The sequence below is a fragment of the Muntiacus reevesi genome, chromosome 4, assembly GCF_963930625.1.
Source record: "Muntiacus reevesi chromosome 4, mMunRee1.1, whole genome shotgun sequence".
Taxonomy (NCBI): domain Eukaryota; kingdom Metazoa; phylum Chordata; class Mammalia; order Artiodactyla; family Cervidae; genus Muntiacus; species Muntiacus reevesi.
The window spans coordinates 153,806,151-153,820,805 of NC_089252.1; the positions used below are offsets into that span (position 1 = coordinate 153,806,151).

Sequence of the window (14,655 nt, forward strand, 5' to 3'; positions counted from 1 at the left end):
GCAAAAGTAATTTTGGTTTTGCACTGTTGAACTCTGCAATTTGATACTGGAATACATTCTTAAATGTGGTTATGTTATACATCATTTTAATGTGCATTTCTTGCTTTATGCTTTATTGCTACTGACTTATTACTTGCTGCTAATTTTATATTTATTTTAGACTAGAGAAATGATGTTAGACACAAAGCAAATTCAAGCAATTTTCTTATTTGAGTTCAAAGGAAAGCATTGGAGACAACTCACAACATCAACAACACATCTGGCCCAGGAACTGCTAATGAACACACAGTGCAGTGGTGGTTCAAGAAGTTCTGCAAAGGAGACAAGAGTTCTGAAGATGAGGAGTGCAGTGGCCAGTCATTGGAAGTTGACGACCAACTGAGAGGATCATCAAAGCTGATCCTCTTACAACTACATGAGAAGTTGCCAAAGAACTTAACGTCAACTACTGTATGGTCAATCAGCATTTGAAGCAAATTGGAAAGGTGAAAAGGTTCAATAAGTGGGTGGCTCATGAGCTGACCAAATAATAAATAAATGTCATTTTGAAGTGTCATCTTCTCTTATTCTACGAAACAACCATTAACTATTTCTAGATCAGATTGTGATGTGAAAAAAAGTGGATTTCATACAACCGGTGATGACCAGCTCAGTGGTTAGACCAAGAAGCAGCTCCAAAGCTTCCACAACAAACAGGAGGCAGAAAGTGGTTTCCAAGAATTTGTTGAATCCTGAAGCATGGATTTTATGCTCCAGGAATTAACAAACTTATCTCTTGCTGGCAAAAATGTGTTGACTGTAATGGTTTCTATTTTGATTAATAAAAATGTGTTTGAGCCTAGTTATAACAATTTAAAATTCATTGTCCGAATTCACAATTACTTTTTCACCAACCTAATAAGTAGGGTGTTAAACTCCCCTACCATAATTGTCAATTTTTCCTTTCGTGTCTTTTAATATTTGCCTTATACACTGAGTTCCTCCAGTGTTGGGTACATACATATTTACAATTGTTATATCTTCTTCTTGGACTGGCCCTTTGATCCCTATATAGTGTCCTTCTTTGTCTCCTGTTAGTCTTCATTAAAGTCAATTTTGTCTGATATAAGTATTTGCTACTCCAACTTTCTTTTAATTTCCATTTGCAGGGAATACCTTTCTCTATCCCTTCCCTTTCAGTCAGTATGTAACTCTACACCTGAAGTTGGTCTTTTGTACACAGCATATGATGGGCCTTATCGTAGCTATGCAGCCACCTATGTCTTTGGGTGGAACATTTAGTTTATTTATATTTAAGATAGTTAACAATATGTATATTCTTACTGCAATTTTTACTGCTGTTTTAGGTCTTTTTTCCCCCTTTCTTCTTTTGTTCTCTTGTGATTTGATGACTATTGTTAGTATTATGTTTGGATTTTTCTTTTTTTGTCTCTATATATTTTATAGAGCTTTTTAGTTTGTGCTTATAATGAGATCTCTTTATAGCAATATATCAAGTTGCTGATCTCTTAATTTCAAATACATTTTTAAGGCCCTATGTTTGTACTCTCCTCACTTCATGATTGCTGTCTTTAATTTGTATCCCTTAACTGCTTATTGTGGATACAGATGATTTTACTGCTTTTGTCTTTTAACCACCCTACTAGCTTTGTGTGCAGATGATTTCCTACCTTTATATTATGTTTGCCTTTACTGGTAAGCTTTTTCATTTCATAATTTTCTTGTTCCTGAGGTGGTCTCTTTTCTCCCACCTAGGGACGTTCCTTTAACATTTGTTTTAAACCTGGATTAGTGGTGCTGAATCCCTTAGTTTTGGCTTGCCTGTAAAGCTTTTGATTTCACTGTCAGATCTGAATGAGAGCCTTAATGGGTAAAGTATCCTTTTGCTGTTTAGTCACAAAGTCGTGTTCAATCTTTGTGACCTCATCAACTGCAGCCCACCAGGCTCCTCTGTCCATGGAATTCCCCAGGCAAGAATACTGGAGTGGGTTGCAATTTCCTTCTCCAGGGAATCTTTCCGACCCAGGGATCGAACCCATGTCTCCTGAGTTAGCAGGTGGATTTTTTTTTTTACCACTGGGCCACCAGGGATCCCCAAAGTATTCTTGGTTGCAGGTTTTCCCCTTCCCTTAAAAATACTGTGCCACTCCCTTCTGGCCTGCAGAATTTCTGTTGAAAAATCAGGTCCCATAGTCTTATGGGAGGTTCCTTGCATGCTATTTGCTGTTATTTCCCTTGCTGCTTTTAATATTTTCACTTTAATTTTCTCAGGTCCTTTCTCTCTCTTTTCCTTCTGAGGTCCCTATAATGTGAATATTAATGTGCTTCATGTGGTCCCAGAGGTCTCTTTTTGTCTTTGTTCTATTCACTGGCAGTCATTTCCACTACTTTCTCTTCCAGCTCATTGATTTATTCTTCTGTATCATTTAATCTAATATTAATTCATTCTAGTGTATTTTTCATTTCAGTTATTGTATTCATCATCTCTGGTTGTTCTTTATATTTTCTGTTTGTTAAAAAAAAAAACTTCTAACTTCTCACTATGCATCTATTCCCCTCCCAAGTTCTTTGATCATCTTTACGATCACAACTCTTTTTCAGGTAGACTGCCAATCTTCACTTAAATTCTTCTGAGGTTATATCTTGTCTAGAACATATTCCTGTGCTGCCTCATTCTGTCCAATCTGCTATCTGTATTTTTATCTATGTGAGAGGTCAGTGACGTTTCTCCGCCTTGGAGAAGTGGCGTTCTCCAGGAGATATCCTATGTGTCCTAGCAGTGTCATCACCTAAGCTATATGCTCTCAGCATTCCCCTTAATAAGGCTGCATGGGTCCTTCTGTTATGGTGGGCTGGTTATGTGGGATGTCTAGTAGACTTGGTTGGCCCCTAATCCAGTTGGTTGCCAGGCCCTGTCTTGTTCAGATGCTGCTGGCTACTATTTAGTGGTACCCGGTCACAAGGCAGCTGGTTGCAGAATCCTAGGGGGCCCTGGAGCTAGTGCTGGCTCGCTACTGAGCAGGTTTACGGTTTTGAAGACTCTAGAGCTATTGCCCACCCATTGGCAGGTGAGGTCAGATCCTGGGGTTAATGCCAGACTCCTGGCAGGCAGAACTAATTTCTGGAGTCTGGCTGCAGCATCCAGGGATCCCAGAGCTCATTTCTGGTCACTGAGGTGAGGGGAGGTCAGCTCCTAAAACAGCTGTGTATGGTGTCTGGGGCGTCCAGAAGGCTGTGTTGGCCTGCTGTGGTCAAGGCGAGGGCACAAATGGTCCCAGAGTAGGCTGGATGCTTATGCTGTCTCTCCCCCATTGGGTGAGGCTGGTCTAGAGGCCAGTACAGGCTTTCTGGTGGGAAGAGTTGGTGCCTGCCCACTGGTGGTTAGAGCTGGTTCTTGGCCCTTTGCTGGATAGGGACATGTCCAAGGGCATGTCTAGAGGTGGATATAGGGTCAAGAAGTCTTTAGAGAGCCTGTCTGTTGATGGGTGGGGTTGTGTTCCTGCCCAGTTTGTTGTTTGGTCTGAGGAATCCCAGCACTGACCCCTGCAGGCTGCGGCATGGGGCCAGATCTTGGTGCCAATGAGCCAAGATGGTAGCAGCCAGCAACAGGGCTCGTGTATTTGAATGCTCCCCAACATGTCTGCCACCAGTGTCCAGGTCTCCAGGGTGAGCCACAGCTGCTCCCTGCCTCTCCAGGAGGTTCTCCAGGACCAGCAGGTAGGTCTTGCACAGGCACCTATCAAACTATTTCTTTCGCTCTGTGTCCTGGTATGCGTGCGGTTTTGTGTGCCTCCTTTAAGAGTGAAGGGTCTATTTCCCCCACTTCTGTGGGCCTTTTCTGCAATTAAGTGCTGCTGGTCTTCAAAGCCAAATGCTTTAGGAGCTTGTCTTCCTGGTGCCAGAACCCTGGGCTTGGGAGCCTGACGTAGGACTCAGAACTCTTACTCCTGTGGCAGGACTTCTGCAATATTATTATCTTCCATGGGTTGCCGACCTGGAGGGTATGGGACTTAATCATATCATGAGTCCATTCTTCCTACTTCTCTCACTGTGGTTCCTTCTTTTTGTCTTTAGTTGCATAAGATCTTTTCTGGTAGGTCCCACTCTTTCTCATCAATGACTGAAAATTACAGAAAATTGTTCTATAGAAAACTGTGATTTTGCTATGCTTATGAGGAGATGGGTTTAGGGTCTTTCTACTCTGCCACCTTGGCCTTTCCTTGGTATGAGCAAGTGGCCATATGAGCAAATGAAAGCATCCTGACAGACAGATGCTGCACTCCTTCCAGTCTTGACACATAGGATGAATTTTGTGGCTAATGGGAAGCAGTTTATGATAAAAAGATGCTTAAGCAAGGCTAAAGGGGTGCAGAGCTTCCTTGCACTCTCGGAGTTGCCATGTGTTCACTCTGTTTTCATTTACTTTGCTTATATACATAGAAGTGGACTGCTAGATAATATGACAGTTATTGTTTTGTTTTTTGTTTTGAGGAATCCCTATACTGTTTTCCAATTTACATTCTCACCAACTGCACAAAAGCGTTTCCTCTTCTCCATATAGTCTCAAACATTTGTTATTTCTTGTTGACAGCTATTTTGACTGGTGTGAGGCAATAGCTCATTGTGGTTATGATTTGCATTTCTCTAATAATTAGCAATGTTGAGCATCTTTTCATGTACCTATTAGCCATCTGTATATCTTCTTTGGAAAAATTCCTATTCAGGTCTTCTGCCTGTTTTTTGATATTGAGGTGTATGAACTATTAATATATTTTGTATATTAAGTCCTTGTTGGTCATACCATTTGCAAATATTTTCTCCCATTTTGTAGGTTGTCTTTTTATTTTCTTAATGGTTTCCTTTGTTTTGCAAAAGCTTTTAAGTTTAATTAGGTCCCACTTGTTTATGTTTGCTTTTATTTCTTTTTCAGTGTCTTCTACATGTAGTATCATGTAATCCAAAAACAGTGACAGTTTTACTTCTTGCTTTCCAATTTGGATGCTTTTTATTTCTCTTCCTTGCCTAATTGCTCTGGCTAGGACTTCCAATATTATGTTGAATAAAACTGGTGAGACTGGGCATCCTTATCTTGTTCCTGATCTTAGAGTAAATGCTTTCAGCTCTCTGCCCTTGACATTGATGTTGGCTGTTGGCTTGACAAATATAGCCTTTATTTTGTTGAGGGATGTTCCCTCATGCCCTTTTTGTTGACTTTTTATCAAACTATATTAAAATTTGTCCAATGCTTTTTCTGCATCTAGTAAAGGTGATACTATGATTTTTATCCTTCATTTTATTAATGTAGTGTATCACACTACACTACCAATCAGCATCACCCTGATTGATCTGCAGATACTGAACCATCCTAGCAAGCCTAGAATAAATCCCACTTGATCATGTGCTGATGAATTTGATTTGATAAATTCTGACTAAGAGATTTTTCATCTATCTTCATCAGAGATATTGGCCTGTAATTTTCTTTTCTTATAATGTCCTTGTCTGATTTTGGAATGCTAGTCTCATAAAACAATATTGGAAGTGTTTGATCCTCTTTTATTTTTTGGAAGAGCTTGAGAAGTATAGGTATTCCTAAATGCTGGGGATAACTCATCAGTGAAATAATTTGAGAAAATTATTTAACTTCTGAGCCTTTTATATAGAATGGAAATATACTTACCTACATCATGGAATTTTTATATGAATTAATAACAGAAGAAAATATATAATATATTATCAAGAATCAAGTAATTATACAATAAATGTTAGGTCTCTGTTAGGTCACTTCCAAAATAAAAGCATATTCTCTCAAATACACACCATCTAAATATTCATTCCCACTCAGCTATTGTCAAGATGAGAAGGCATACAGTAGATACTAATTTTAGCATAATCTGTGGAAATAATTCTATGAGAAAACTGCTCATTTACTCTAGTGGCTACTTTCAAGTATGGTTACTTAAAACTGAAGATTTTAATGCAGCAAATTACCCCCATTAGGTATGACAGTAAAGAATAAAAGCACTGTACTAAACAGTCTATCTCATCTACTTTGTAATTCCTCTTTAAATTAATTTTAGAAATACAACAAACCTTTGTTGCAGCAACTGCTGAAGAACTTGAGGGTGAAGTGTCTCTTGATGTTTTCAAAGGCTGAACAGGTCTTTCTTTACCTATATAAGAAAATATAAAATGCAATTTTCTAGCTCATTTGTTTTCAACTAGACTGATTCTGTAAGAGAATAAATAAAGGACAGAGATCATATGTTTATTTTAGTACTGAAATCTTTATTACATTATTAAATTAAATTTGTTAATATCTAAATCTCTCTTAGAGGCTGGGCACCATTGAAAATTTCAAATAACCTAGAACCAAAGGACTGTACACATTATGGCAGTCTAGGTCATACCAGTGCCAGTTAGCAAACATGGAACAACAAAGAAGACTTGAGGAAAGGCAAAACCATTTTAAAATCATAAATGCTCCCTCTTCCAAATTCTGAAAAACTAACTTTTAATGCATCACACACAATAAAAATCCAACAGAGGTTATTATATAAATACTACAAAAGAGAATTAGTTAACTATTAGCTAATTATGCAGAAGCTCAAGAGAAAGACACGTAGGAATTTAGCAGGTATTCATGAAATGTTTAAAACAATAAAAATAAAAACTAGAACACTGTAATACAGCACTAATCCACTACCTGATATAAGTGCTCAAATATATACTAAATGATTAAAAATAAATCCATATGAAATAAAGTCACTAGCCTTTATCTTTAGACACTCCCAAAGTGCTCTATGTATATATTATTGTTTTTATGGAAATTTAAGCCAGAAAATAAACTTAAACATTACTTTAGCCAGTTCAACAACAGCAAAAAAACAACAAAAAAGGCTTAGCTAAACATAATTTTTAAAATAACAGTGAGCTGTTACTAATAGAAAAACATTTCATTAAATTGACTATGTGTCAAATGTAATATATATCCTCTGCTTTCAAGGGCTAGGAAACTTTAACTATGGGGAGAAGAAAAAGCAACATCAAGTTTGAAGTGGCACAGAAATTGGTCAAGGTTGGATAGTAGTTTAAGGCCAGGAAAGCAGTCAAGAGCAAAAGCAGAGACAAATGACCTTCAAACTGATGCAAAGCCAGCTTCAGTCAAAAAGCCTCCTAAGTTCTTCCTGCTGTGGTCACGATAGCTAAGGACGGACCTGGAGGCTCAAGGGCTTCCAACCACCTGGAGAAGTAGTAAATAACATCTCTTTCCAATGTCCGAAAGACCTGGAAAAGCTTTCTCAAGACACCTCTACACCTCTCCCCACCCACAACATGTGGTAGTGTGTGAAGATATTTTTGATCATCTCAAATGCGTGTCATTGGCACATGACAAAGTGAGGTTAGGGATGCTGCTAAACATCCTACAAATGCACAGAACAGACCTCCACAATAAAGAACGATCCAGCCTCAAATGGTAATAGAGCTGAGGTTGAAGACTCCCCTACTAGAGGTACAGTACTCCAACTCTGAAGCTCCAATAGTCTTTATAAAGACAGAATTTTAGCATCTTTTAACTTGTGGTACCATTAAGAGACTTTCATACTAAGCAAGTTTAAAAGTTCTTACAGACCTTAAAAGTCAAAAGTAAAAGGATACCAATCATCACTGTATCCCCAAATGACTAAGAACATGGTTTATTTAGTCATTCCCTACTGAATTTCCACTGTACATGGCAAATCCCACATCATAATGTGACAGTGTGAGTCTATCCCATCACATCTAAAGCTCCTAGAGAAGCTTTTTTTTCCCTTTTTTCTGAATACCCAAGGCCTGCCTTTAAGAAAAGAGTAGTTGCTCAAAAAGTAGTGAAGAGATGAACTACTTTTTCTACCCTTAGGGCACAATGACCTCTTCAGTGTATTCAGATAAATATTTCCTTCAAAGATGAAGAACTGGACCAATCAGTACAGCACACTATGTTAATTAAAAGCATAATTACAGGCTCAATTCTGGCACACAGAAGCTAAACATAGCCACAAAAAAAAAAAATAAAAGCTTTCACAGGCAGCTGTTAACCTCTTATTCAGCATTTCCCTTACAAATAAAACACCAGCACCCAGGATCGCCCAGTATGATGCCCAAGTGTTGTCTCGGGAGCTCGCATCATTTTAGCTGCATGAGGCTAATTTAGGCCGATTTCTACCAATCTCACTGTGCGGAAGCAAAGGAACACTGCAGGACAGCGCAGTGGCTGATCAAATATCAACATATATTCACATTTACCAGGTACATGAAGGGGAAGGACAGGCAAGAAGCAAAGGATAAAAGAAAAAGGATGATACAGATGGCAGCAGAAAAAGCACAAAAACAATAAATAGAAATGTCCTGACCCTACTGCTGTTAGATTCTATCTGCCAGTGTCTCTTCTACAGATCTCAGCCTCCTCTGAGGCGGCTGTTTCTAACCAGGAGTAGGCTAGCTTAGACAACAAACCCACTTATCTACCCAAATTCTACGACGTGAGTCTGCTGTTGTTCAACTCTGGTTCCCATAGTAGACTAACGGAAGAATTTATACACTTACCCACTTCTATAACCACTATCAATTATAACCCCCCACCCTTCACAATCCCAAACCAAAATCTAGCTCAAAACTCACCTCTTTCTGGCTTTCCTTCATTCTGCCGTTTGTAGCAGGCACCAGCACGCACGGGCTCTAGGGAAAGGTGGGCAGGGAGGAATTAACACGGGCACCTCTGTGCCCAGGAGGAACAAAAGGACCCAGAAGTAGGAATAACGAGAACAGGAACTTCTGAGCATTTGCTGGTAACCCTAACATCTTTCCTACCCTGTCTTCAAGTTGGGCTGCCTGAGCAAATACCACTAAAGAGAAATAAATAACAAAATAGGAGAAAAACTGTTAAGAATCGGTCCAACAATGGTGGATGAAAACAAGGCTAACCAAGGATAGCATGGCCAGAGAGTAACGAAAAAAGGACCGTATAATAAGACACAAAAAGTTAAAGACAGGTATCACACATCTTACTCATCAGTATAAGCACCTAATCTAGTCTCCTCCATAAAGTAAATATATAAAGGATTAAAAAATGGTACCAAAAAACCAAGAGCAAAAGATCAATCACCTCTAGAAATCAAAAAAGACACTTGAGAAAGTTTTCATGGTACATCATACCAGTTACCAGGTCATACGATGACTATCTGCAAGGAGTTGTTCTGACTTGTTCTCAACAGGTAGCCTATTACAAGTTCTTAATATTTTGCCATTTGCTTTCATGCCTTTGTACTTCTCTGCTTGTCATCTGGTATCTTCTTACCTCTCTCTCTCTTCTTTGTTGGTTATTACTCCTTAAATATGAATGTTCCTCCTATCCTCAATCTTTTTTGTTCTGTTATTCTTATTTGGCTTCAATCAATACTAAGAAAACAAGACAAATGTCTCTCACTCTTTTCACTCGTACTTCTGTATTTCTGACGGACAGAATGCTACTCTGTAGGTGCTTGGCCATTACCTCAAATTCATCTTACATGTGATCTTGTAAGCAGAAACTAACCCCTACCTGACCATGTGGCAACAGGACTCAAATACATTCCTGTCTTTGCTGTGACTTGGAAAAAAAAAATAATAAGTTTTAAAGTAGGATGAAGGAAAGAAACTAGGAAAGAAAATTCTCAAGTTGGCAATATGGAAATCAAAATCCCAGTTAATATACTGGTGAGTGAAAGAATAAATGGTGAGGAAGAAAATGAACAAGAATTTCAAACACTGGTTCCACAGACTATAAAGTTCTTCCCATGCAGGTGAAATAAAAGCCTAAGAAGCAGCTCAGTGTTCCAACAAACACCTAAAAGTCTGTAAGAATTTAACAATATTCACTGTCTCTTTGAATATAGTAGCTGTAAATGTGATAATCTTTCAGAAACATACTTTCTTGCTCATGTGTTCTGATGAAAGCACTGATAAACTTAACCAGACTCATCCAATCAAGCATTATTAATTACTGATAACTCATATAGGAACAAAATACTTTGCTAGGGAAAAAAACTTTAAAGTATCGCTGGAGAGATAATAAAGTTAGGGCTATATCTTGCAAACTATTAAATGCTTGGTACAGTGCCTGATGTAAGAGTAAAACTAGATATTTCTGAAAGTCTTATCAATAAAAAAACAAACAAGAGCACTGGTAGTACATTAATCTCTCCTTTGATACCTGAAGCTTTAAGAGAGAAATTAAGATATGAACAAATGAAGATGTGATGATTACAAAGATGCTAAGGAAATCATTTCTCTGAATCATGGATGAAGATGTGCAAATTTAGGGCTCTCGGTTAGGAAGAGCATGATTTATCAGCGATCTACTTGTTTATTCAAGAAGTTATGAAACAAGGAATTCTTTGGCAGTTCAGTGGTTAGGACTCTGTGCTTTCACTGCAAGGGGCAAAGGTGTGATCCTTGGTTAGGATCCCGCATGCCACGTGGCATGGCCAAAAAAAGGCCATGAAACAGAAAAATGGAGGAAACACGAGAAAACTGATCCTTGTGGTAAAGACACCAAAAAACTACAGAAAAGACAACCAAACAACCACAGAGGTAGAAAAATCTCTATACCACTACTGCTTCCCCAAAATAACCAACTTTTGGAGTAAGAGATCCAACCAGTTAAAATCAAGACATATTAACTATGAACACATGGAAGTGAATTTCCAAAAAGTACGGAAGTGTGCTACTGGTAGAACATACAAACCCTAAAACAGGGATGCTATATATGTCTACACACATGAAAATGCCATTATTTGACTATTGCTTCAGAACCTCCATCATTCAGGTAGGTGCCAGGAAAGCTATAGTTGACCTCCTAGGATTCACCCAGAAAACTCACAGCCAAAGCTCTCTGTGATTAAACCACAGGTTCTCAGACAAAAAGAATATACTGTAGAATCTAACTCAATAGCACATTTACAGCTTGGATCAGTTAAAGAGTCCAAGATTAAATTCCACGTGAAACAGCTCATCCCAGCTATACTTTTCTACTTTCATCCTCCCAGCAACTTCTGCCCACTCTTCAGGTATCACCTAAAATGTCTATTCCCATGAAATGACCTGTCTCCTTCTCTAGCTATAAACTCAGAGGGCAAGGACTGGATCTGTCTTGCTTGGCAATCTTTTATGTAAAGTACATTTTTGTTGAATGACTTTACGAATTTTGTTGTTCAGTTGCCAGACAGGGTCCGACTCTTTGTGACCCTATGGACTGACAGCAGAACGTCAGGCTCTCTGTCCTCCACTATCTCTGACTTTACTCAGACTCATGTCCACTGAGTCAGTGACGCCATCCAACCAGCTCGTCCTCTGCTGCCCCCTTCTCCTTTTGCCTTCAATTTTTTCCAGCATAAGGATATTTTCCAATGAGTCAGCTTTTCACATCAGGTGGCCAAAATATTTATGAGTACTGAACACAAATAAAGTAACTTCCAAGCTAAGAAACACTATTATATTCAGCAGATAAGAAAATAGGTTCCTACTGTGTAATAAACATGATCTGATGGTAAAGCCTACTTCCATGTTCCCATTATTACTCTACACCTGCACAGAAAAGCCTTCTTTCTAAAGGCAGAATTAAATCTCTAAATTTTACTGGAATTTCAACTATTATCCAAAAATTCACATGGACTTCCAAATTTATTCACAGCAAAAGGTCTTAAGATGTGTCTTCTTTCTTGTTAAACTGAAGTTTAATAATAGAGTCTAATTTCCAAACATATTCTTCTTGAAATAGTATTTTTAATTCCTGTACATTTTCAGTTATCATGGAAGATGTGCTTTCAAAATTAAACACTGATTAATGTTAAGTCTTTCTTTAAAATATCTTCCATTCTTAATAATGGCTGCTGATTTCAAGAAAATAAGGGAAGACTGGACCCAAAGTCGGAGCTATATAAAATCAGATACAGACCAATAAAAGCAATAAACCTGTAAATCTTCCACAGTAATGACATCTAAAAAATTCAACCAAAATGTCACATGGTGGTAGTGGTTTAGTCGCTAACTCATATTCGACTCTTGCGACCCCATAGTCTGTAGCCCACCAGGCTCCTCTGTCCATGGGATTCTCCAGGCAAGAATGCTAGAGTGGGTTGCCATTTCCTTTTCCAAGGGATCTTCCTGACCTAGTGGTCGAACCCGGGTCTCCTGCATTGCAGGCAAATGATTTACCAACTGACCTATGAGGGAAGCCTGATTTATATATGAGCATCACTGGTAAATTTGACATTAACCTGCAGCAAATGTTTAGAATGAATTAACAAAGAGTTTGTAAGTACACAGAGGATCATCCCTAGGAATCACAACAGATTTACACAACAAAGCAAAGCAATCTTTATGTTATTGTTTCCAAAGAGGAAATGCTTTGTGGTTCTCAAGTGGAAAAGAAAAAAAATATGGGGAATCACAACTGGTTGAGTAATAGCAAATCATTTAGATACATGTTCCACAGAGGGATGTGCCTAGAGGTTTCTATATTAGAACTTATGCTACTCAAATTAATTATTAATGATTAATACAAAACATAAAGTATACTTCATTTATGGATAAAACAAAACTGCTTTTATCTGCTACTGTACATAGTCATTAAAGAGATTTTAAGAACTTTATAGAAGAGAATTGCAAGCCAAAGTTAATTAAATGAAATACAGCATTCCTAGACTATTTTTTAATGCATTAACAAAATGCATTATACAAAAAGTATAAGCAGCAGGGTTGTTTTTTTTTCTTCATATTGTTATATGTGAAAATGTCATAGATTGCAGTTGCCTGCAGTTTCAATAAGGGCTGGTAACACAACATGGTTGACAAAAGTTCATTTCTGGCATCACAACTTAAAAGGAATAGAAAGAAAACTAGGAAAGTAAAAGGTATGAAAACCATGTCTAATAAAAGGAAGCACTGAAGGAAGTAAATATATTTAAATCTGGGGAAAAAAAATCAAAGAGATTATGATGGTACTTTTCAAATTTGCAAAAGATTCCAACATGAAAAGAAATATCTTTATGGCTTTAAGAAAAATAACTAGTATTAAGTAGCTGTTACAAGAAAAGATTTTAATGTTTGTTTGTTTGTTTGTTTTTTAAATGAGTTATATAAAAAGGAAAGACTGGCCTGTAATGTAGAAAGCTTCAAGGGAAGTACTTTAACAAAAAGTCTCCATACTGATATGGGAGACTCTGGTGTTATTATTAACACTATATCCTAAACAGAAGGTAAGTAGCAAAAGTATAAGACAGGAAAACAACGGGATTCATCAGAGAGAGGGGAAAGAAAAAGGAAATAAATATCTAAGAGAGAGCTGACAAACAGGGAAAGTCTGGTTATATCACTCAGAATAAAAACAAACTTCAAGTAAAAATATAAATGGTACATATAACAAAACAATTTTAACTATAATAATATAATAAACAAGGGAAAAGGAAATGAGGCTAACCAGGACAACCTATACTGTTGGCACGTAAACATGAACAATAATAAGGAAAAAAATATTATCATATATCATAGTCATAGCTATGATCAGGTTAGTCCACTTAAGTCATCAGCAGAAAATTCTTAAATGTGAACACAAGATGCAGACAGTCTGATTTACGAAGATAATCAGCCTATGGTAGTACAAAGTTCTATAGGATTTAACTCAAACACTAAGAAAAAATTAAATTAAATAACATGGGTGGACATGGGTGCACAAAACAGGAAATAAGCAACTGAGAGGAAAAAGTAACAATCATTGTGACTTATAATTAAGCACATAAGAGATACAGTAAATGCACAGAAGAATTATGAAAAATTAGTCCAAAAATGATTGCCATGGACAAACTATTAATGATCATTAAAATGAGTAAAATTTGTCTGAAAAGTATGAAAAGTAAAACACTATATGTTAAAAAAATTAACAAAATGAGAGCATACAGAACGAGAAAATTATTTTTACCTGTTACTTAAAGAAACATTTAAAATCTTTGTCAAAATTTCAATTTCCACTGGAAAACTAAATTAACCCACTACTGGTAGATTAGCCCAGTTTAAGTGACTGATAATTAAGGACCACATTTCTCAGCTCTCTTTTTTATTTTTTGAATAAACACAAGGTACAATCAATATTTGGGAGATTTATATTGAAAGCAAAAACTAGTACCACAAACATGTAAAATAACAATTACTTTTTCCATTTATTGTTTAAAGTTAAGACTTTGTTAACTTTTTGGAAGATTATCTCCTGTAACTGTCCTGAAAACTATTTAATGAAAGGCGTAAAGAAAAACATTGTAACAGTTCAGCCCCAATAGCTGAGGAATCAACCAAAGCCATCTGTTAAGAGAACATTCCCAGGAAAAAAAAAAAAAAACTTTTTTTCTTGACTGAAGAACTTCACTTTCAAAGTAAATGACTTAAGAAAATAAACATGAAGGCATTAACAAACTTGTACACTCTATTTCATTCAATTCACACCAGATTTTAGTCTTCGAATTTTCTGTTATCTTTCCATCATTGCAAGATACTAAAGAGACCTGAAAGGATGGGAAAAGCGTATCAGAGACACACAGACTGCTGCATCACATTGTGGCTCCATGTTGCATCTCAAGATTTTAGAGT

The 14,655-nt window shown here is 37.2% G+C and overlaps 1 protein-coding gene across 7 annotated transcripts in view; it reads right to left on the reverse strand.

Moving 5' to 3' along the window:
- Window positions 1–14,655, reverse strand: part of PPHLN1 (periphilin 1) — a 150,470-nt gene that overhangs the window by 66,472 nt on the left and 69,343 nt on the right. For 5 of the 7 annotated variants that reach the window (XM_065934599.1, XM_065934595.1, XM_065934597.1 and 2 more), the window contains 2 exons: window positions 8,659–8,715; window positions 6,091–6,170 (listed from right to left, as the gene is read on the reverse strand). In XM_065934599.1, coding sequence (XP_065790671.1) covers window positions 6,091–6,170; window positions 8,659–8,715 — 137 coding nt within the window. The remainder of the gene's footprint in view (window positions 1–6,090; window positions 6,171–8,658; window positions 8,716–14,655) is intronic. The other 2 variants (XM_065934596.1, XM_065934600.1) reach the window with 1 other exon arrangement.